Genomic DNA, 20495 nt, shown 5'->3' on the forward strand with positions numbered 1-20495 from the left:
GAGTGGAGCTGTTCTAAAGAGTCCACCTGCCCTTTTCAGCCAAATGCAAAGCCGGTGTTTAGTCATGCCGCCGGCCACGGCGGCTGCGTGCGGAGGGGGCGGGGAGGCCGTGAGGGGAAAGGCCGTGTCCTTCGGAGCACGGGGCGGGACAGTCCCGGAGCCGGCGGGACGCGGCTCTCTGCAGGCCGCGTCACTCGGAGCCCGCGGCGGGACACGGCTCTCTGCAGGCCGCGTCACTCGGAGCCCGGGGCGGGACACGGCTCTCTGCAGGCCGCGTCACTCGGAGCCCGCGGCGGGACACGGCTCTCTGCAGGCCGCGTCACTCGGAGCCCGGGGCGGGACAGTCCCCGAGCCGGCGGGACGCGGCTGTCCCCGGGGCGCGGGAAGCGGGTCCCGCTGGAGCGGCGCCGCGCCTGCGCCCCGCGCTCCCTCACCCGCGGCGCCGCTGACGCGGCGGGGGCGGCGCTGCGGCCGCAGGGGGCCGCGGGGAGCACACTGAGGGCTCCGGCCGGCGGCACCCGCGGGTCTCCCGTCCCCGTGGCACCATCCTGCGAGGGGAAGCGGCGGCTCGTCGGCCTTCGCCCGTGGCGGGGGAGGAAGGGCTCGCCGAGCCGCCGCCGGGCTGAGGGGCTGCCTGGCCGCACGGCCCGGGCCGTGGTCGGTGGTGCTTCGCTCGCAGCCTCCCGGAGCTCGCAGAGCCTTCAGCCGGCCCTTGGAAGGGCCCGGCCCTCTGTCCGAGGTGGGTGCTGAGCCGCGGGGCTGAGCAGGAAGCTGCTGGGAGTGATGCGCCCAGAGTCCTGTTCCTCTCTCCTGTAACCCGATCCTTTTCCCTAAGTATGAAAACAGCATCGCTCGGTTATCTTTTTCCTGCCATATTATGTTTAGGTTGCTGCAAACAGGAGTTTTGCTATTCTGTTTTCTTTGCTTCTTCCTCTGCAGCACCCTTGGTCACCCAGTTTGTTCTTTTTGGTGCTCTCTATTGCCTCTACAACTCTGGCTCATCAGCTGTACCATTTTCTCTGTGCTGTTGTCAGTATAATAGGGGGTTCAACTTAATTAAAGCTTGTAGCAGACGAAGTGTAAGTGTATAGGTTTTTATTTTTAAATACTGTTTTGAAAGTGATACTAAGAAGTTGAGGATTGAACTAGCCAAACAGTTGTCATTGTTGCCTTTTTTGTTTCACTGTGAACATCCTCTCAATGTCAGGTTTCTCTGGATGCTGCCAAATGTGTGGATCAGCAAGTGTCTTTTATGTTATACTCTGGGGTTTTTTTGGTAAATATTTCAGTGATGCATTTATTTTCCAAATTATTGTGAGGCCCATATAGATACTTTGCTAGTAACACATTAGTGGTGAGTTGGTGCCTCTGAAATATCCTAAACTTGTGAAAAGGGAAAGTGGAACGTTATCTTCCGTTGCAACTTGTATTTTTTTTTGTACTTTTCATTAAGTTTTCTATATTTTATATATATAGGAACTACTTACTTATTGAACCATTTTAAATAGAATTCATGCTTTTGGGGAAGGAAGAAATTAACAGATGTATTTCTCTTTGCTAGTTAATATATAATAACTCACCAGTTGGATATGTAAGCAAGGTTTTATCAGACTTCAGATTAGACTTAAACCAGCAAATTGTCTCACTTAAACAGTATAATTCATGAATATGGTATTTCAGTCTCAGTTTGAATTGAACTGCCCAGTTTTTCATGGAGTTTTGTTCCTCTATAGATAATATTTGTTTGTGCTGTCTTTGTGTTGGCTAATTAGAAACTGTATCCTCAGTATTGCAGAGAAAGAAAACATGGCAAGCATTGCTGTTAAAAAGAAAGAAGTCACTAGAGATCTAGACCACTGTGATATTCCATACTATGTTTCTGAATTTGTGGAAAGAGAACTTGGAAATGACTATGAGTCACTGGGAAAGCTAGATAGTCTGATTGAAAAGCTATCTGAAAATAAAAAGCACTTAGAGGAACAGGTAAGCATCTTTCTGTTTAATTTTTTTTCCTTCTTCTGAACATGTTACATTACATATATTCATATGAGAATATGAATAAGAATATGAAACTAAATTAAATGTATCAGTATCTCAAATGGTACTGCTCTACACAGTGCAATGGTTTTATGTCTGCATTAATACTTCTTTGTCAATGCAGGTACTTACAGTTTCATCAGAAGTTCCTAAAAGAATTCAGAATGCCTTAAAGAATGCAGAAGATTCCAAAAACTCTCTGAGTCAGCTTCTAGAGGAAGAAACTGTTCTGTCTGAGTCCATCAATAGCCACTTGCTGAAAGCCGAGCCATGGATGGAGGATCTCGATGTACTGATCGGTCAGGTTGAAGAGATTGAGCGACACCTGGCCTACCTCAAGTGGATTTCTCGCATAGAAGAGCTGAGGTAAAGTTTCTGAGTACTGTGTATATGTTCTGAGGCTGGTAACCTGGTTTATCCCATTATTAAAATATTTTAAATTCAAGAAAGTTTTGTCTTTACTTTTCAATACACAAATTATTCTTTTCTGTTATCATTAATAAATATTTGGCCTTGACTTTTTTGTGTTTTATAGTGATAGCATTCAGCAATATCTGATGACCAACAATGTTCCAGAGGCAGCCAGTACTCTAGCTTTCATGGCAGAACTGGATATTAAACTTCAGGAGTCATCTTGTTCTCATCTTCTTGCTTTTGTGAGATCCACTGTTAAATTCTGGCATAAAATCCTTAAGGACAAATTGACAAGGTAAGAGAGATACTGTGACTCCCTCATCTTTACATTGTACTGTAAGTTTACATCCAAGTGCTTATTTTATGTTGCAGTGACTTTGAGGAGGTACTGACACAGCTCCGCTGGCCCTTTGTGGGGCCGCCTCAGTCCCAGACATTTGGCCTTGCTGCACCAGCCAATGCTCCTGAGGTGTACAACAACTTGGAGATGCTGTTCTGTCAGCTTCTGAAACTGCAAACCTCGTATCCTTTTAAATTCTTGTGGTGTATTTTAGCATGTATAAAAACTGTTAGAGATGGACATTCTCAAGGAGATTTATTTGAAATTTTATTCTCCCTAGAGACATAATTTATGTTGCTTTGTATTAACATTAGAATGTTGTGGGGGCTTTTGTCTGGGTTTTCTTTGGCATTTAGAAAAAGCCAAGTGCCAAAGTCGTCCTTTTTGTCAGTAGCAACATTTTAACTCCAAATCATCAGATCCAGTGCTGTCATTGTAGCTGACACTTGAGGTTGCATGAGGATTTGGCCTTACACTGTTTGGTACCATTACCCATGCATGTTAATGAAAAAATGGTGTGATGTGTGTTTTATTAGCCACAGTTAATGCTTTCCCTTTTATAGCCTTATATGAAATCAGCTTTAATCACTTTAATATGTCTCACCCCAGAAGAAAAAGAGGGAAAACTAAACATACATGTCTTGGAAGGAGACTTTACAAAAAGGGGAGACTGCATAAGGATTTCTGTTGTGCAACAATCATAGTCTGCCTTTGAGGTTGTTCAGAGGGCACTGCCGCTCATTCTGTTCCTGATTTTTATGAATTAAATAATTCACAAAAAAATAGTTAAAATTAAAGCTCAACAAAGTCTTTGTGTGTGTGACTATGGCTGCCAGTTTTTTGGTTTTCTTAATCATGTAGTGGAAAGATGCAAGGCCATTGTACACAATCCTGAGTTGGCACCAATTTTGGTTTGGCAGACTGGCTCACTTAAATCTATTACATGAAAGTGGGAAATCATGTATTGCATTTATTAATTCCAGGAGTCTTTATCCTCCTTTAACAAATATGAATAAGTGTGTCTCTTGGACAGCCACTGTGTTTGTTTCTGACAATGGTGGTTTGCTGGGTTCTTATAAGTTTCCTAAATCAAACAGACTTAAGGGGTATGTATTGTCATTGAATAAATAATCTCTAAGGGCCTGAGTTATATATAATATTATGTAAAGTGGAATATTTTAAATATCTTTTATATTTGAGGAATTGTATTGTTTTCATAATACTGCCTTCAGTCAATGCTGTAGAACTAAGCAGTGTTTATCCAGTAAAATGATAATGCTGGGATAGTTCAATGCTTACATCCATCCTTGACTGTCAAACTTAGAGATGAGCTGTTAACCAAACCTAAACAGTTGCCAGAAAAGTACCCCTTACCCCCTTCACCGCCAATTGTCCTTCCGATACAGATCATGCTGAATCCTCTTCAGAAGAGATTCAAGTATCATTTCACTGGAAATAAACAAACCAATGTTCTTAACAAGGTATGTGAGAAAGTGGTTTGACATTTCTCAATTGCTTTCTAAGCAACCTCTAGATTGTTGTGTTTAAATTGTATGGATTTCACATTTTCCAAAATCAGGATTCTTTGAATCCTGTGCAGTTCTTGTGCCTACCTAAGTGTGGACAGACATCGAGATAGCACTTTGAGACTTTTCAGAGACACAGGCATATTCTCTGAGTGAGGCAATATTTTTCCCTTGCCCAGATCCTTCATAAAGCAGTATTGCAATCTTAGACTGACTCCCATCTGTTCACAAGTTTTGATTAATTTCTTCTGTCTTTTTGAAAATGGTTTTGTGCTGTTCTGTATTTCCTGAGCTCAAAGGCTGTGACTTTGATTTTTGGCATTGTGTTTGGCTACCTTCATGTATCTGAAAATATTGGATTCTGCAGTTAGGATATGAAATGGGATTAGTCTAAAGGTACTGTTAAATAATTCTTTTTTTAAATGGGTTGAATTTTTTTAATTGACATAAAACAAGATGCCGAGTTGTTGGAAACTGACTCACTTTTTGTGTGAATTGCCTTCAAGGACTGAGGATTTTTATTTGAGAATTAGCATTGGAATGGGTTTCATTGCACTAATGCCACTGTAACACATCTGGAGCAGAGTTTGAGAGCTGTTTTTTACAAGTCCTGTTGCCCAAGTCCCAAGTCTGCTTATGATCACCATCTTGTGTAAATTTAAATACATTTGCAGTCTTGACAGATGCTACTACAGAGCTTTTAAAATACTGTTGTGTAGGTCAGTGTGAAAGAGGTGTTTCAGATATGAACAAAAATTATTTTAAAAGCAAATGGAAAATTATGTTCAAGACACTGAATTTGCAAACAACAATAGGTGAACAACTGTTTAAAGAAGAAGAACTTGTTAAGAAAATTTTACAGGGAATCTAGATTCAGGTCAGAAAGATATTTCAACAGGGCTTTGCTGAAATTTGGGTTGGGGTTTTGGATTGGGTTTTGGGGTTTTTTTTTTAGTAATTACTTGGATAATGCAATAAGGAAAAAAAACCCAAACAATGTAAAATATTTACAAGGCAGCAACCTGGACAGGATTAACAGTATTTCAGAGGAGAGGCTCAGAGTTCACAATGACCTTGCCCAGCTGGGGAAGGAGCATCAAAAAACCCAACAACCCAAGCATGATAAAATGAATGAGACAACTGAAAATGAATACAGAGGTGAGAAACAGACACACAAAATGTGAGTGCACCTCAGCAGAAGGTTCTTTAGTTGTTGGGAATGAGGAAAACAGGAACTGCTTCCAGTTGCACTAACGCTGAAAGAAGTGTTCATCAAAACCTGAAGCCCATATTTTTAGGTGATGAAACTGAAAAAGCTTAAAGGCATTAAAATGTGAAATAAGAAGTGATTCCCCACTTCTAGGGGGAAGGTGGGACTGAGGTTAGGTACAATAACAATAAGAGCAGAGCTTTTCTCAGGAGTGCATCCTTTTTGTTGTACCAAGAAATGAGGGCCACACAGGATAACAGGAAGAAGCATATGAAGCAGAAACAAGGCTCTCATGAGTAAGAAAGCAGTAGAGAAAGGGGAAATAAAAATGGAATTTTTGCTTGAGAGACACAATATTTGGTACATTTAAGACAGTGAAAATCCAGAAATATTTTTCTGACAATGCTTTTATACAAATGAAAGTTAAGTAAAACAGAGTGAAAGACTTGTATGACCTGTGATCAAGAGAAGGTAAGGAAGGAGCTGCATTTTTTAAAATTTGTACTAAAATACTAGTAGCACTTGGATATATGTTTGGATACATTTAATAATGTCTTTTCTTTTTTAAATAAGCCTGAGTGGTATTTAACACAAGTACTTATGTGGATTGGAAATCATTCAAAGTTCCTTGATGACAAAATCCAGCCAATACTGGACAAGGCAGGATCTTCAGTGAATGCTGGGGTAAGTAATTAAATGGTTTGTAAATGTGAATATAAATATCTAAGCTTCTGATAGATATTTGTGTAGGCCCATTTCCACTGAAACGTGTACGTGGTAAGACTAAGTCTAGTAGCAGTTTCTTGTGTACGTATTTGCACATGTCAGTACTTCCTGTCTCTGACATTCACTTCTTTCCTTTCCAAAGCTTGAATTCTCTCGTGCTCTAGTAATGCTGATTTTGGAGAAGTTGGCTGCTGATATTCCCTGCCTGTTGTATGATGATACACTCTTTTGTCACCTTGTGGATGAGGTACTTCTATTTGAGAGAGAGTTATACAGCGTTCATGGTTATCTTAGCAGCTTTCCCAGTTGCATGCATATTCTGTCAGAAGAATCCTGCTTCCAAAGGTGGCTAACAGTGGAAAAAAAATGTAAGATTTCCAGTGCATTTTTTTGGCCTTTATGTTGCACAGTCAGAAAGTATGTGTCAACTTACACAGCTACCCTTCTTAAATAGGATAAGTCACTTGGACAGGGCTACTAACAAAACCATAGGTACTTTAATGCTCTGTAATTATTCTGAATAAAAATTGATTTGGTTTCAACAGTACTTCTGTATTTTGTGGCACTCTTGCCCCTAAGCTGTATGCAATCAAGTGGGCTTATTTTTAGACAAATGTTATGTGTGTACAGACAGAGATGGACTTTAAACGGAAATAAGGGTGAGGCATTAGTTTCTGAGAAATGAAAAAGTAGTATATTGGAAAGGAACGAGCCAACTATTAAAAAACAAATAAAATCCCCCAATCAATTCTGCAGTTTAACTCGGTTAACGGCATTGCAAATGCAGATACATTGAAGCTGGTTTTGTATGAAATGAGTTGTCAGTAATTTTTATAACCTGATAATGCAGAACTTAAGTTACTAGACATAAAGCTTTTATTTTGATATATATTTTAGAGGGGCTTTTGTTAGATTTTTTTTTAAATTAAAAACTTAACTTACAAGTTTTTTCCATCTCAGTTGCTCTTCAGAAGATGGACTCTATGCTTTCATCAGAGGCTGCGTGGATATCACAGTACAAAGATATCACTGATGTAGATGAAATGAAAGTTCCAGACTGTGCTGAAACTTTTATGACTCTCTTGTTAGTTATAACAGGTAATTATATCTATGGGCATTGCTCTTGTTTGTAATGAACAGTAAAGAACTTTCAGCTAACAGACCTCTTTACTAAATATTCATGGTCAGCAGTAATCACCAAGTTGCAAAGTTGTCATGTCTGCAGTTTAATAAAAGCTTCCTGTTCATTTTGTATTTTGGACACTAACTCATGCGTGAATAATCTTGACCTAGTAACATGTTTGCAAAATAATAATTAAAAATATACATTTGATATTTACCATATTCTCTCATAGTTGGCAGAATATAATTTGTTGCAATGCAGTAATAAATGTTAATAGTCCTTTCCAATCTGTGAGACTTCAGAAGCTATTAAGTAACTTCTCTTTTTTTGCAACAGTACATAAGAGCAAGCGTGTCTTCAGGAGACAGTTGCATCTGCAATGGCTTTTCTCTGTGTGAGGAAGATTTAAGGGGCCACCATGGAGGGTGTGGTGTTACCACACATTGCTTCAAGTGTTAGAATATAAGCTGCTTGTGGAATGAGGAAGGAGAAGAAAGTCATTGCCTTTTTAGCTTTTGCATGGGCAAACAGTTTCCCTGAAAACATTGAAATATCAACTGTTTTAAATACTGACATTTAAATAATGACTATATTATGTTCTCATAGGTGTGAGGTGGTACGGTAATGTGCCTGTAATGTTTCTTTTTGAAAAGCTTTTATTTACTGCTGGAAAGCCTAAAAACATTTTATTAATGTCTTTCCAGACAGGTATAAGAATCTTCCAACAGCTTCTAGAAAACTCCAGTTCCTGGGCCTACAGAAGGAGTTAGTTGATGATTTCAGGATACGATTAACTCAAGTAATGAAGGAAGAGACAAGAGCTTCCTTAGGATTCCGCTACTGTGCAATCCTTAATGCTGTTAACTATATAGCAACAGTGCTGGCAGACTGGGCTGACAATGTAGTAAGTAATTAATCTTCTTTAGGAAACAAAATATTTAAAAATGGACTTTGGATGTTTGTTTTGTAACAGACATTTTATTTTCATCACTTTTTAGGTGTATTAAGAGAATTAATTACTGAAAAAATAGAATGACATATAAATTTGGATTTAGTAAAAGATGAATAAATAAGGACGGGTTATTGTTTGAGGCCTAAGATGCCAATTATAAACTTCCTAGGGAAATGCAGAGAGAGCCTGGGAAATGGAACAATCTGAAGAGACAAAAAAAGTAGTTTTTTTAAAATGCTTTTTATTGTAAAAAAAAAATGAATTGATTTTGGAGATCTCTGAACGAGAGAAGCAGCCTTTGCCTGGTGCTTGAATTCCTCCCATGTCAGGAGACCTTAGACAAATCCCATGTGGGTAATCTGTGTTGCAGCGTGGTTCAGGTGTGGCCCAGAAAGGCCACTCACTGATAACTGGGAATTAGTGACTGCTGTACAACAGCCTGCTGGCAGCATGGCCTAGTGCAGAATTTCAGCATTTCTAAGACTATTGGTGCTAAAGTTCAAAAAACCTGTTACACATGGAGTGTGCAGAACAAGGCATTGTGTGTGCTGTGGGAACCTCCAAATTCTTACTGTGTTCACAGGAAGCTGTGGCTCTAGCAGGGGATAATCTTGACTTGACAGGACAGCAGTCTTCATGTTGTATAACTGCATATACTACAGTGTCTTGAACTGCTTAAAAGCAAAACCAACAAGCTATTACCACAATGTCACATTGATCTTGATAAATTCAATTTTCTTGCTGTTGTCAGCACAGTAAATTTATGATTCAATGAATAATCATTGCTAAAAAAATTACTATTAAAGTTTACTTTTGCAAATCTTAAAGAGGCCAAGGTAGTAATTTTTTTTAAAAGCATGCTGCTGTCAATCTTAAAATATCTTTTCTGTATTTCTCTAGATCTGTTCCCTTTACCTATCTGCTGTTGTATCTGAAACCTGTATCAGTTCCATCACTAGGATTAAACCAGCATGTTTTATTTTTCACTAAATCAGGACCACAGGGAAAGATAAGAAAGTGTTTTTAAAATCTTAAAATTTTATTTTATAAATGTGCCAGAGGAGAGTGTTTTCTAGAACTATGCCTAACAAAGTTCCAATGAAAAGTTCAAGGGGTAAGATTATTTTCTGTGGTGTTCCTCTCTGGTTTTGTTTGCCTAGTTCTTCTTGCAGCTGCAGCAGGCCGAGCTAGAGGTTTGTGCAGAAAGTGACACGGTGAGCCAGCTCCAGCTGGGACAGCTGGCGTCCATGGAGAGCTCTGTCTTTGATGACATGATCAACCTCCTGGAGCGCCTGAAGCACGACATGCTGACGCGACAAGTAGATCATGTCTTCAGAGAGGTCAAAGATGCTGCAAAGCTGTACAAAAAAGAGAGGTGATTCTGTTTATTTAATCTCTTCACATATTACGGTATTATTTCCTGTTAAAAATACTGAGGTAAATAAAGACAAGAATAGATAATAGTATTTTTTTTCTGGAGTGGGAAAGCTGCAGGGTAATGAGTTCTGGAAAATTCTCTTCATTCTTACCTTGGGACCATTGTCATGCTATGTTTTCTAAAGTAGTTCCACAATTAGTGCATTCATTAGTTAAAAACCCTAGGAAAGATTCTGGATCGTTCTAGTTTTTTATTTTGAGCAGGAATTATTTTCTTCATAGTAGTATTGAAGATTTTATGCAAAATGGGCTATCATGACTGTTCTGTCTTCACAGACTCCTAGGGATTCTTGAATATTTTCTCCTGAGTAGAATTTCTGAAGTACTTCGTATAAGAAATACAACTCAATGATTTTCAAGTTAGATGGGGTTCCCTAGAATGACATGTTCAGAGATTTTATAACTAAAGCATGAGTTTAATATTAAATGAAATTCAAACATAGCATTAGACTGATAACTTTTAGATTAGAAATGGGAAAGAATTGTCTCTGAAACATTGCAAATGGGTAAGGTTTTTTTTAAAGGGTAATTTTAACTTCAGTTGTTGTAATATAAATTTAATTCTAACAACTGCAGTGCAATGGTTTCTTTTAGGTGGCTGTCTTTACCCTCTCAAGCAGAGCAAGCAGTGATGTCTTTGTCGAGCACGGCGTGCCCGATGTTGCAGACACTGCGAGACCGTTTGCTACAACTGGAGCAGCAGCTCTGCCACTCGCTGTTTAAAATTTTCTGGCAAATGCTTGCAGAGAAAGTGGATTTGTACATCTATCAGGAAGTGGGTATCAGTGTGACCTGTGCAGTGCTATGTACGCTTCAGTGACTGGCTTAAACAGCAGATGCACCTCTTTTGTGTTTGTAGATCATTATGGCAAATCATTTCAATGAAGGAGGAGCAGCACAACTCCAGTTTGACATGAGTCGGAATTTGTTCCCCTTATTTTCACACTACTGCAAGAGGCCAGAAAACTACTTCAAGCAGTAAGTAGGCAAACTTCTGATCTACTGGTATTTCAAAAGTGAGTGTCCAAAGAAATGCAAGTGTTTTACTTAAAACCGAGTGTTTTTCATGGTTAGTTTGTATCCACGCTTTAAAGGCGTGGATCATTCATGCATCTGATGTTTTCAACTAGAAAAATTGATTCTGCAGCATGTACTCAGACAGCACAGACTTTGGCATGTCTTGGAGTATTCTGTGCAGTCAGGAGGTCTAGATAAAATTATGGAAGAAATATTAAGTAGCACAAACCTCTGAAACTTTGGCCAAATAAACTTGTCAAAGATACAGTTACAACACAACAAACTTTATTGTTAGAAGGAGTACTTAAAACTATGTTCTTCCTCAGGATTATCTTGTGTAGCAGTCTAGCTGCTGTCATGGATGAGAAGCTGCTACTTTCTTTCTGGTTAGTCTTTTTTCCTAGCCCACAGTCTCCTGAAGAGTCTAGCATCAAAATCCTCATCGAATTGGGGCTGAAATCTGAATATTTTTAAACCAACATGGAGCATGGAAGGTTTTTTGTTACATTTAAATTTGTGCTGCTTACATTAATCCATGTAACTTTTCCTCTAGCATAAAAGAAGCCTGCATTATCCTGAACCTGAATATTGGCTCTGCCTTGCTTCTGAAGGATGTCCTACAGTCAGCTTCAGAAAATGAATCATTAAAGCCAAGCCAGCCATCTGCAACAGCAGCACTAAATGAACTTGGAGTTTATAAACTGTCTCAAAGGGATGTTGAGATTCTTCTCAGTTTGAGAGCTAGTTGGCCAAATACAGGAAAATAAAGACTTCTTCAGAAATGGTTAATAACTTGGTCTAGATTACTTATTCCAAGCAAAAGCAAAGCAGATATCTTTAAATACTTATTTATTTCAATTCTGTATGCTGAGAGAATGTTTTACTCTAATCTTTCGCCTTATTCTATACAGTTAAAAAAAAAACAATTCAAAATGACTTGGTGTTGAACTGTGCAGATCTTATTTTCCATGGCCACCTTGCCACTGCATTTGGAAGCTAAAACTGTGTTCATCTCTAATGAATAGTCTGCCTTGTCAGTGTTTGCTGTATCATTCTAAGGAACACAGAGTATTTACACTGTAAATGTGTTTTTGTACAATGTGGGCTAATGTTCCCTATGAACTGCTTGGTCTTCAGTTAAACACAGATGTTTCACAGCTCCAAAATCCAGGTAACGGATGTTCTGTATTAAAATGTATATAATCAATGCAGAAAGAAGGAATATTTCACTGTTTTGTTCACAGAAATTAAGAGTCTTGTACAGAAAAAACAATCTCCTAATTTTTTTTTTTTTAAGTTTCTCCTTATAAATTGCATAGTGTGTGCTAAATTTGAAAATACCACTTGGTATTTACCTGTGGACATTTGTCATACATTGTTGTTTTTTCCTTAAAAATACCTGAAAACCAAAACCCAGCACCAGGCCAAAAACAAACTTGATTTTATTCAGTGGTAATGAGCCAACGGGTAACAATTCTTTACTGTAAACTATAATTTGAAAGAGGAAACTCCAAAATACTATTTCAGTTGCGTAAGACATCTCTACTTCTTTTTTTAACTGTCTAATTATATTAAGAACAGCAATTCTTAAAGATACTCCCTTCAGTGCCTTCTCAACATGAAGACATTGTTGTCATTTGTCCTTTTCAGCTGATTGTTCCTCTGAAGGGTGGGGAAGATGAGAAAAAGAGAGTATTGCTTAAAATCAACACAGCTGACAAACCAGAAGAAAAACTGGGGAAGATGCCTGTTTTTAATATATATATATATATATATATATATATATATTGCAGAACGCTGCTCAAACTAATACACAGACCAGCTCTCCAGCATCTTTTTCTTCCTAAGACAGAAACAGAAAATCTCTAGTTAGATAATTAAGATTATTAGTTCATTACCTTTCAGCAATTGCAACAGTTACTAAAAAAATCGCTTCTAGAACCATACCTTGACTATGAGGAATTATTTGAACTCTGAACCTATTTCATCTCCAGCTGTGGTACCACCCCTGATAAAGACAACAGAGTCTCACTGTTCCACATTTCTAGATCCGTATTTTAACCCCTGGGCTGCCTGATGACCCTTGCTCTGACCTAGGCGCGGGTACCATGAGAAGATCCTGAAACTGAGCTGGTGGAGGGAATGGAGTTTGGTTCACCTTACAGCATGGCAAGAAGGTCAGGCAATCACTGACCTTTTTTTAATCTTGCAACGCAAAGTGACACAGTCAAGCTTAAACTAGCAAGTCCTTTAATTATGTAGTTTTGTAAATAAAAAATAAATCTCAGTAAAATATCTTCTATGCATATGTACCCCCAAAAAAAAAAAACAAAACTACGATTTCAATTAAACTTACATTCCTTTCTTGAATACATCCAGTGTGATAAGCATGTCATCGTCTAGCTCCAAATCCTCAGTGCTCAGTCCCAAAGTTTTAAGAGCTAAAGTTAACAAAAGAGAATTTCTTATGTGAGTCTTTTGGAAAGACAAATTGAAATTTAAAGGTGCCTTGATCTAACAGAAGGTAAACGTGTAGCATAACAACACATAACTTCTATGTAGGAAACAACCACATGTAACTCTCAACTTTCCCAAGTTCCAGGTCCTGTGGGCAGCTGTGTGGATAATTCTGAAGTATACAGATGGGCAACTTGGAAACTATTTTAATAATTCTGTGCAAGTAAACAGTTTGTTGTGAGCTGGGGTGCAGGTGGGCGCACCTTCCCTGTACTGCACGGGCCTGATGTGGCCCTGGCCTAGGACATCCAGCAGGCTGAACATGGCGTCCACGTTGGCCTCGTCCATGAGGAACGGGTACTCGCCCTCGGCTCGTCTCCCAGCCTTTACCCTCTCCAGCACCTGGATCAGGAACTCGCGTGGCCTTTCTGCAACGAGGTGAGAGTGCCCGCGGGCACCGGGCCCTCAGCCGGGGAGCGGAGGCCGCTGGCCCCGCCGCCCCCGCTGCCGCCCCGCTCTCGGCGGGGCCGGGCCGGGCCCGTGCGCACCGGGCCGGTGGAAGAGCAGCAGCGCTCCGAGGCGGTGCAGCAGCTCGGGCAGCCGGTGCCGCCGCAGGTACTCGCGGCTCTGCTCCTCGGCCGTCGCCATGCCGCGGTGAGGCGTGAGGCGGCAGCGGGGCCCGCGGCGGGAGCTGGGCGGGCACGGGGCGGGAGGAGGGCGAGCAGAGGAGCGGGACGCTCCGCTGGGGTGAGCTGGAAGGGGAAGGAAAAACTGACTTCCCTGGAAGTCGTCACGTTAGCACCGGAACAGCCACGCCTCGCTCCCGGCTGGGTCCCGGCTCTGCGTTGGTTCGTGGGGAAAGCAAATTACACGCGGTGCTTTTTAACGCGTGTGCAGGTGTTGAGGGCCTGTTAGTCTGGAGAAGACTAATGATATCCTCTCTCAATGCAACAAATATCTCAAAGGCCGCTGCCAAGAGGATGTGCCAGACTCTTTTCAGCGATGCCAGCGACAGGTCGGGTAGCGTTGGCCATAAAAAAACCACAAGAAGTTCCACCTCAGGATGGGGAAGAACTTTACGTGAGGGTGACAGAGCACCGGAACAGCTGCCCAGGGCGGGCGCGGGTCTCCTCCTCTGGAGACATTCCAAACCCGCCTGGGTGCGCTCCCGTCTCACCTGCTGCAGGGCAGGGGGCTTGGGCAGGATGATCTCTCCCAGCCCTAAGGATTCTGTGTTTCTGTGTTCTTAGCTCCAGCCACGTTTCCTTCCACCGGCGGTACCACCTTCTTCACCTCTCACCGTTCCGCGGGCACAGCCCTGGTTCATCCCCGCCGTGTGAGGGGCTGCCAGGATGTTCCCAGAGCTCCACACCCGTACGAAGTGCAAAACCAATGGCCAGCAATGGAGAGGAAGAGAGTTTGCATTTTAAAACCATTATTGAGCCTTGCAGCATAGCCTCTGCAAACAGAGAAGAGACATGAAAGAAGCTTTTCACTGTACTACCCTCTGTTAATAGAACCGTAATCAAGTAAAGTATCTCACTAAAACAAAATTAAGGAAATCTACAAATATATAACTGTCTGCCATCAAATAAAATCCAACAATGGTAAATGAGCATATAGTAAAGAACAGTATTCCTATGAAAAGACTATTGCTAAATATATTCAACTATTTGCCAAAACTATCACAAGACAGTAATAGAATTCACTTTTTTTTTAGATAAAGTGGGAGAAAGGCAGCATCCAAAGCTGCAGAGATTGTACAGCCATGTGCTGTATGTATTTAGTATTTTAAATTACTATGCTACTTGGTTTGAGTCTCAGGGCTAGAGGTTTCTAACAGTTGCCTCCTATGACAGTTGCCAAGCAGTGATGGAAATCTCCTTTTCCTAAATAAAACATTCCATAGTTACTCAATCCATTCCTGCATTTGTCTTTCTATGCCTTTCTGCAGAGTTCACAAAGCACTAGCAAAAATTTTTCCCGAAAAGGAGCCATAGGAGAAAGTGCAGATGGAAATGTGGAGAAGTACAAACAGGAGAAGAGTTGGTCAGCAGAGGAGAAATAGAGATCTGGAAAATACATTATTGAAAATGAGGATAGGAAGATTGACAGGAAAAGAACAAATGAGATACTGGTAGGTAAGTAGGACAGTGTTTGGGTAAAAGAAACCAGCTTTTGGCAAAAGATGTTTCTCCTTTAGTGGTCAACAAATAACCAGTATGAAATACACATTAAGGCTAAAATTTTAAGAATAAGCACAGGAATTACAGATTTAAGTGCTTTCCCCTGAGGAATGGTTAAAAAAAAATAAAATCACTAAACAGAGTGACCCCAATTTGATTTACAACAAGAAATGTATTTTTTAAAATTCTATTCCCCTATTAAGGAAGCACAATTTATTTACTTAAAAAAATATTCTGATAATGAATCACATATTTATTACTTATGTAATAAATTATCTTCAGTTCATATAATGATAGTATCAGCTATCCATATATATGGATAAAAAGTATGATAGTTCAGGATAATTTGTATAGAGCTTGCATGGGCTATTGTAAGAGAAATTGAACTTCTGGTAGCTGAGAAAAACAGGATTTGACAAACATTTGAAATTATTCTGGTTCTTTTATAGAGATGCTGCTAAATGAGTTTTAATAAAGAACTAAAGGACTAAATTATTTTCATGTGTTTAAAGTGTCCTGGTTATATAAATTAATTTGTTTAAAAGGCTTAATACCTGTTGTGACAGAAGCTGAGTCTTCTACAGAATATCACTAATAATTTAAGCCTTTTATCTAATTTAATAGGGCTAAATAGACTACAATGAGCCTTTAAGAGTTGTAACAATGAAGAGAAACAGGGACTGCAGGTCAGAAATGCAGCTGGCTCCAGAACTACCTTGCAGGGGGAAACAGGCAGATGGACATGTTCTTTCAAATGGGAATGGCAGAAGACTGAAGCCTAGGGCTGTGGGAAAAGACAGGAGCAATACAGATTGAGGAAGATCCTCAGATGTGCCACAGGCTTCCTGTGCACACAGCTGCTGAGAGCAGCTCCTTTAAGGCTTTACCTCTGCTGCTCCTCAGCATGGACATTGGGAAGCACTCTGCTAGGGTGAGCTGTAGGGATTGGTCCTGCCATTGCTGCAGCTCCACTGCACCTTCCCTCTGTGTGTCCCCAAGGACTTCTAAGATACAGGTGAGCTCTTCATCAGGGGATTTTATAATATATATTTACAGAGGAAACTGCTTAACTACAGAAATACTGAGCTTCTGAGTATTAATTATTCCAACAGCCAGAACAACTTTTTTGGTTGTTTTTACTGTACAGAACAGTGGAATAATTAAGTTGAAAATGTCCTCTGGAGATCTTGTGGTCAACTCCCTTTCCTTCTCGAACTGGGTTAATTTGAAAGACCAGCTCAGGTTGCTCACTGCCTTTTCAAGTTTTTACTGTCTCCAAATGGAGATTTCACAGCATCATTTGCTCTGTGTTCCAGTGCTCAGCTACATGGGAATGGTATCAGCCTATATCCTTGAATCTAGCCCAACTTTTCCCATAGGCTTCTAGAGATGCAGGATAACTAGTCCTTCACTCAGACATCCTGGGGATAGCACCTCAGTGCCCAAACTATGCCCAAAGCTCCAAGCACAGACCTCTCCAGTTAAAACCTGAAGCAAAGGTAGCAATGAGTGTCCTTCCGTCACTTCCCTGTCCTCTGTCACCGGGTTAACTATCACATGCAGTGGGGCTCACATTTTACATTTCCTTCCATGTTAATGTTCTGGAAGTGTCTTTCACATCTCTCACTAGTTCCAACTCCAACTGAGCTTTGGTTTTTCTGGTTCTGTTTCAGCATGCCTAGGCAGCTTATTCTGCTAAGGTAGTCCACCCCTGCTTCCACAATCTGTGTTTTTGCCTTTTGCCTCTGACTTACCCAGCATGGCTGAATGGAGAGCTCCTTACTATCTCCCATGTCTGCTCAGCTTCCTGCAGATCAGAATGGACTGTTCCTGTGCTTCAGCTAACTCTCCTGGGTCAGTCTTCTGAGGGATTCTGCCAACAAAATGGCTGCAGGAGACAAAGTCAGCTCTCTTGAATTCCAGGGCTGCAATTCATCTTCCTCACTTCCCTCAGAATCTTAAGATTTGCTATATTGTAGTCGCTGCTGCCAAGGCTGCCACCAGTGTCAGTGCTCCCAGCAGCCCTTCCTTAGGTGTGAGCAGCATGTCTAGCATAGCCCCCCTCTGCTAGTTGAGCCCTTCTGTCAAAAAATTGTCCTTGATGTACTTCAGTAGCTGGATCACCACTTGTGCCATCCTAGTCCTTTCTAAAAGAACAAGAGCCCGTAGTTATCAGTCTAAGCTGTGAATGTTGCCTTTTTTGTTTTTCTTTCACCCACTCAGCTGCAAAATAAAGGCTAAACCTGCCATCAGAAATCATGTACTGGGGAAAATAAGTTACAAAAGTACTTCTTGTTTGTGAGTCCAGGAGAAATAAGTCACAAAGTGCCTAGTTTGATATCAGAAGACTTTACTGTCACAGAACTGTCCACTTCTCAATTGGCTGAAAAGCCATGAAGCTGATTTCCTGGAACTGTGGTTGGCCTCCTGCTGAAGGCTAAGGGGAAAAAAGAAGTTACCTGAGCAGAAGTCTGCATTCTTTGATATATACAGTATATTTTCCTGTTTAAGGCCCTGAGCCCATAGCTCTTCAAAGCACAGATGCTTTTATTCCAGCAGTATCTGTAGAATGAGTTCACACTACACAGGGTAGGAGAGATCAGAGGTCCATCTAAGTCAGATGCCATCGCCTCAGTGTGTCTGACAACCCATGGTTCAAATAGACATTTTGAGCAACAAAAAGGTGGGCATGCAGTTAAGAAGCAGAAGTAAGTATGGATTGTGCATCTCTAAAGGTTTGTGTTTCTGAAGAGTAACCCCTTTTTTTCCTGTACTTGATTGCAAATCCACACATCTACTCTAACTGTAGTCACTTCAGTCAGTATTTTGTAAAAGCAGAGTTACCAGGAAGAGCCCTTGTTGGTGTTATAACACAAATCCTAAAGAAAAGTAACATGGAAGGAGTAGCTAAAGGCAAGATTATAAAAACAACACAAACCCCAAATGCCCAAGAAACCGCACTACAAAACTCCCTAACTGATTATGGGTCAAAATAAGAGAAAACTAAAAAAACAGAAGGCAAATAATTGCGATTTAAGAGCAGAGCTGACCAGAGGGGAAGGTTTCTTGTGTAGGCTGTTGAGAACAGCTTAGAACTGAGGAAATATAAATATAAATATAAATATAAATATAAATATAAATATAAATATAAATATAAATATAAATATAAATATAAATATAAATATAAATTTTCTGCACCAGTGGTGGGAAAGGCAAAGAGGTTGAGCCTGTGTAGTCATTTCCCAGTAGTGACCTATCTCACTCACCTGTGCCAGAGCTCTCCAAATCAGCACTGAGGAAATTTCCCACTGGGAAGGGATGATGGTTTCTCTTCTGCAGTGATGTCTCCTCCATCACCATTTCATCTGCTGCCTCAGTAGGGCCAGGCTGGAAATGAGCTGATGCCAGCATGGGACTCCCAGGGCTGCTCCCATGTTCATCAGGCCATTCTTTGTACTTACACCAAAAGGCCTTCACACCTGTGGGTTCTGTAAATGCACTTTGTCCATGATAAACAGCTTTTCTGAAAAACTACCCTTGTAGTGTCACATCAACCATGTTAGCAACTGTTCCAAGTTAGTCAAACCCAGATTGAATTTTTAATTTTTATTTTAAAAAATTAAATTTAAAAAAAATTATTTTATTTGATGTATTTTTAATATGTCACATTTGGGAAATTGGCCAAGGGCACAGCTGAAGGTGGTGCCCCATCTCAAATCCCTACGGGTGTCCTTACCCTCAAATCAAGTTTCCTGGATCCTGACTATTATTTCTGGCAAACTTCCTCTAAAGCTTCTCTTCTCCTTTCTGTAGGGACAACAGATCGCAGACAAGAGCTAAAGATTTTTGGGTCAGTCATAAAGAACAAAACCCCCCCACACAAGAGAATGCAGCCCGTGTCATTTGTGGCACATTACAAAATGAGAAGAACCCAATATCATCTGCCATGGATCCTCCAGTCAAAGGGCAGACTGGGACCTGCTGCTGAATGATCAGCTTTAGCCTTCTTCTACTTAGGAAAGTATCTTTTAAAAGAGATCTGCATTTACTTCGAATTGTTGCTTTCAGGAAGTATTCAAGGAGCAAAACAGCATAGAAAAATTTGCATGAAATAAACATTCTTGTGTTCTGAAGTCTGAATGTGTTGTATGACGCTCCTCCAAATATTTCTGGAATCAGTATCTGGCATTTTTTCCAATTGTGAATCCTGACAGATTTGGAAGAATAAAACATATCCTGGTTGCACACAGCAATGACTTTCTTATAAATAATTCCATGGTACAAACAGAAGCATAAAAACTACAGTGCAATGAACAAAGTTACAGTGTGATCTGCTTTCCTCTAAAATTGGTGATATTTAGAGCATGTTAGAGAATAGAAGCAGGAGAGGAGTGATACAAGCAAAATACTTGTACATAACCAAAAAAAGGAGGGGAAACCCAACTCCAAATATGAGAACAGCTTAAAGATTATTCCAACAAACCCACAAGAACTAAAAATCTGATTCATTTTTGGGAAGTAAAGTCAGTGGTCTTCAACCTTTGCTGGCCATAAGCAACGATGGCAAGAAATGAATACAACTAATATATCAGCCATATTCTGTTTTCTTGGCTGTAGTTTTAATTTCTAATGGCTGCTAGAAATAGCAAAGCATCTTATGAACAGTGTTACTCTTTAGCCATACGTGGGGACCACTTTTATCAGATAAAACTTCAGCATCTACTGCTACTTCATGATATTAATTTTTTTTCTGTAGTAGAAAAGATAAACTAAAGATTATTAAAAAAAAAAAAGCATTCAAAATACAAGTATCTCAGAGTATCTCAGATCAAGGCATGAATTGTACAGTAAAGAGGAAATTTTGGATTAGCTTTTGTGACAGGTCTCAGAAAATGCAAGACACCTCACAAAAAGCTGTTTACCTAGGAGGTAAAATTTCCCTCCTTCAATTCCATTTTCCTGCAAGGCAGCCCAGCTTCCTGTCTCCTCTGCCAGTTCTGATTGTGTGCACACAAAAATGCAGGTGGCAGTCCAAATTGCTTGCTTTTGGAAAAGGTACTGTAATTGTGA

At 40.4% G+C, this 20495-nt stretch overlaps 3 protein-coding genes across 4 annotated transcripts; 2 read left to right on the plus strand and 1 right to left on the minus strand.

Moving 5' to 3' along the window:
* The first annotated feature begins 64 nt into the window (after nucleotides 1–64).
* LOC131592725 (collagen alpha-2(I) chain-like) lies at nucleotides 65–750 on the plus strand. The gene is made up of 2 exons (XM_058864452.1): nucleotides 65–184; nucleotides 271–750. The coding sequence occupies exons 1-2, from the start codon at nucleotides 65–67 to the stop codon at nucleotides 748–750; spliced, it is 600 nt and encodes a 199-aa protein (XP_058720435.1).
* Nucleotides 656–11571, plus strand: LOC131573105 (RAD50-interacting protein 1-like). The gene is made up of 14 exons (XM_058826702.1): nucleotides 656–739; nucleotides 1788–1983; nucleotides 2162–2403; nucleotides 2573–2746; nucleotides 2824–2973; nucleotides 4116–4272; nucleotides 6101–6211; nucleotides 6396–6621; nucleotides 7214–7351; nucleotides 8081–8280; nucleotides 9489–9703; nucleotides 10360–10540; nucleotides 10625–10743; nucleotides 11336–11571. Exons 2-14 carry the CDS (start codon nucleotides 1807–1809, stop codon nucleotides 11547–11549), a joined length of 2304 nt encoding a protein of 767 aa, XP_058682685.1. The 5' UTR covers nucleotides 656–739; nucleotides 1788–1806; the 3' UTR covers nucleotides 11550–11571.
* A 630-nt stretch (nucleotides 11572–12201) lies between these two features.
* On the minus strand, nucleotides 12202–13921 carry LOC131573106 (EF-hand calcium-binding domain-containing protein 10-like). 2 transcript variants are annotated; one of them, XM_058826703.1, is made up of 5 exons: nucleotides 13788–13921; nucleotides 13503–13667; nucleotides 13335–13397; nucleotides 13139–13223; nucleotides 12202–12625 (listed from the first exon to the last, which is right to left on the minus strand). In XM_058826703.1, the coding sequence occupies exons 1-5, from the start codon at nucleotides 13885–13887 to the stop codon at nucleotides 12589–12591; spliced, it is 450 nt and encodes a 149-aa protein (XP_058682686.1). In that variant the 5' UTR covers nucleotides 13888–13921; the 3' UTR covers nucleotides 12202–12588. The 2 variants fall into 2 exon arrangements, with proteins under 2 accessions (XP_058682686.1, XP_058682687.1); XM_058826704.1 differs by lacking the exon at nucleotides 13335–13397.
* Nucleotides 13922–20495: the final 6574 nt, after the last annotated feature.

The sequence above is a fragment of the Poecile atricapillus genome, chromosome Z (assembly GCF_030490865.1).
Source record: "Poecile atricapillus isolate bPoeAtr1 chromosome Z, bPoeAtr1.hap1, whole genome shotgun sequence".
NCBI classification, from domain to species: domain Eukaryota; kingdom Metazoa; phylum Chordata; class Aves; order Passeriformes; family Paridae; genus Poecile; species Poecile atricapillus.

Bases quoted from the DNA above. Each gene is read 5' to 3' on its own strand.
- LOC131592725 (XM_058864452.1), top strand. From the start codon at position 65: ATGCCGCCGGCCACGGCGGCTGCGTGCGGAGGGGGCGGGGAGGCCGTG. The intron at 185-270 runs GCCGCGTCACTC...GGCTCTCTGCAG, and splicing joins CGGGACGCGGCTCTCTGCAG to GCCGCGTCACTCGGAGCCCG.
- LOC131573105 (XM_058826702.1), top strand. From the start codon at position 1,807: ATGGCAAGCATTGCTGTTAAAAAGAAAGAAGTCACTAGAGATCTAGAC. The intron at 7,352-8,080 runs GTAATTATATCT...ATGTCTTTCCAG, and splicing joins TCTCTTGTTAGTTATAACAG to ACAGGTATAAGAATCTTCCA. The intron at 10,744-11,335 runs GTAAGTAGGCAA...CTTTTCCTCTAG, and splicing joins CCAGAAAACTACTTCAAGCA to CATAAAAGAAGCCTGCATTA.
- LOC131573106 (XM_058826703.1), bottom strand. From the start codon at position 13,887: ATGGCGACGGCCGAGGAGCAGAGCCGCGAGTACCTGCGGCGGCACCGG. The intron at 13,398-13,502 runs GTGCGCCCACCT...TTATCCACACAG, and splicing joins GCCCGTGCAGTACAGGGAAG to CTGCCCACAGGACCTGGAAC. The intron at 12,626-13,138 runs GTAAGTTTAATT...TTTCTGTCTTAG, and splicing joins GATGTATTCAAGAAAGGAAT to GAAGAAAAAGATGCTGGAGA.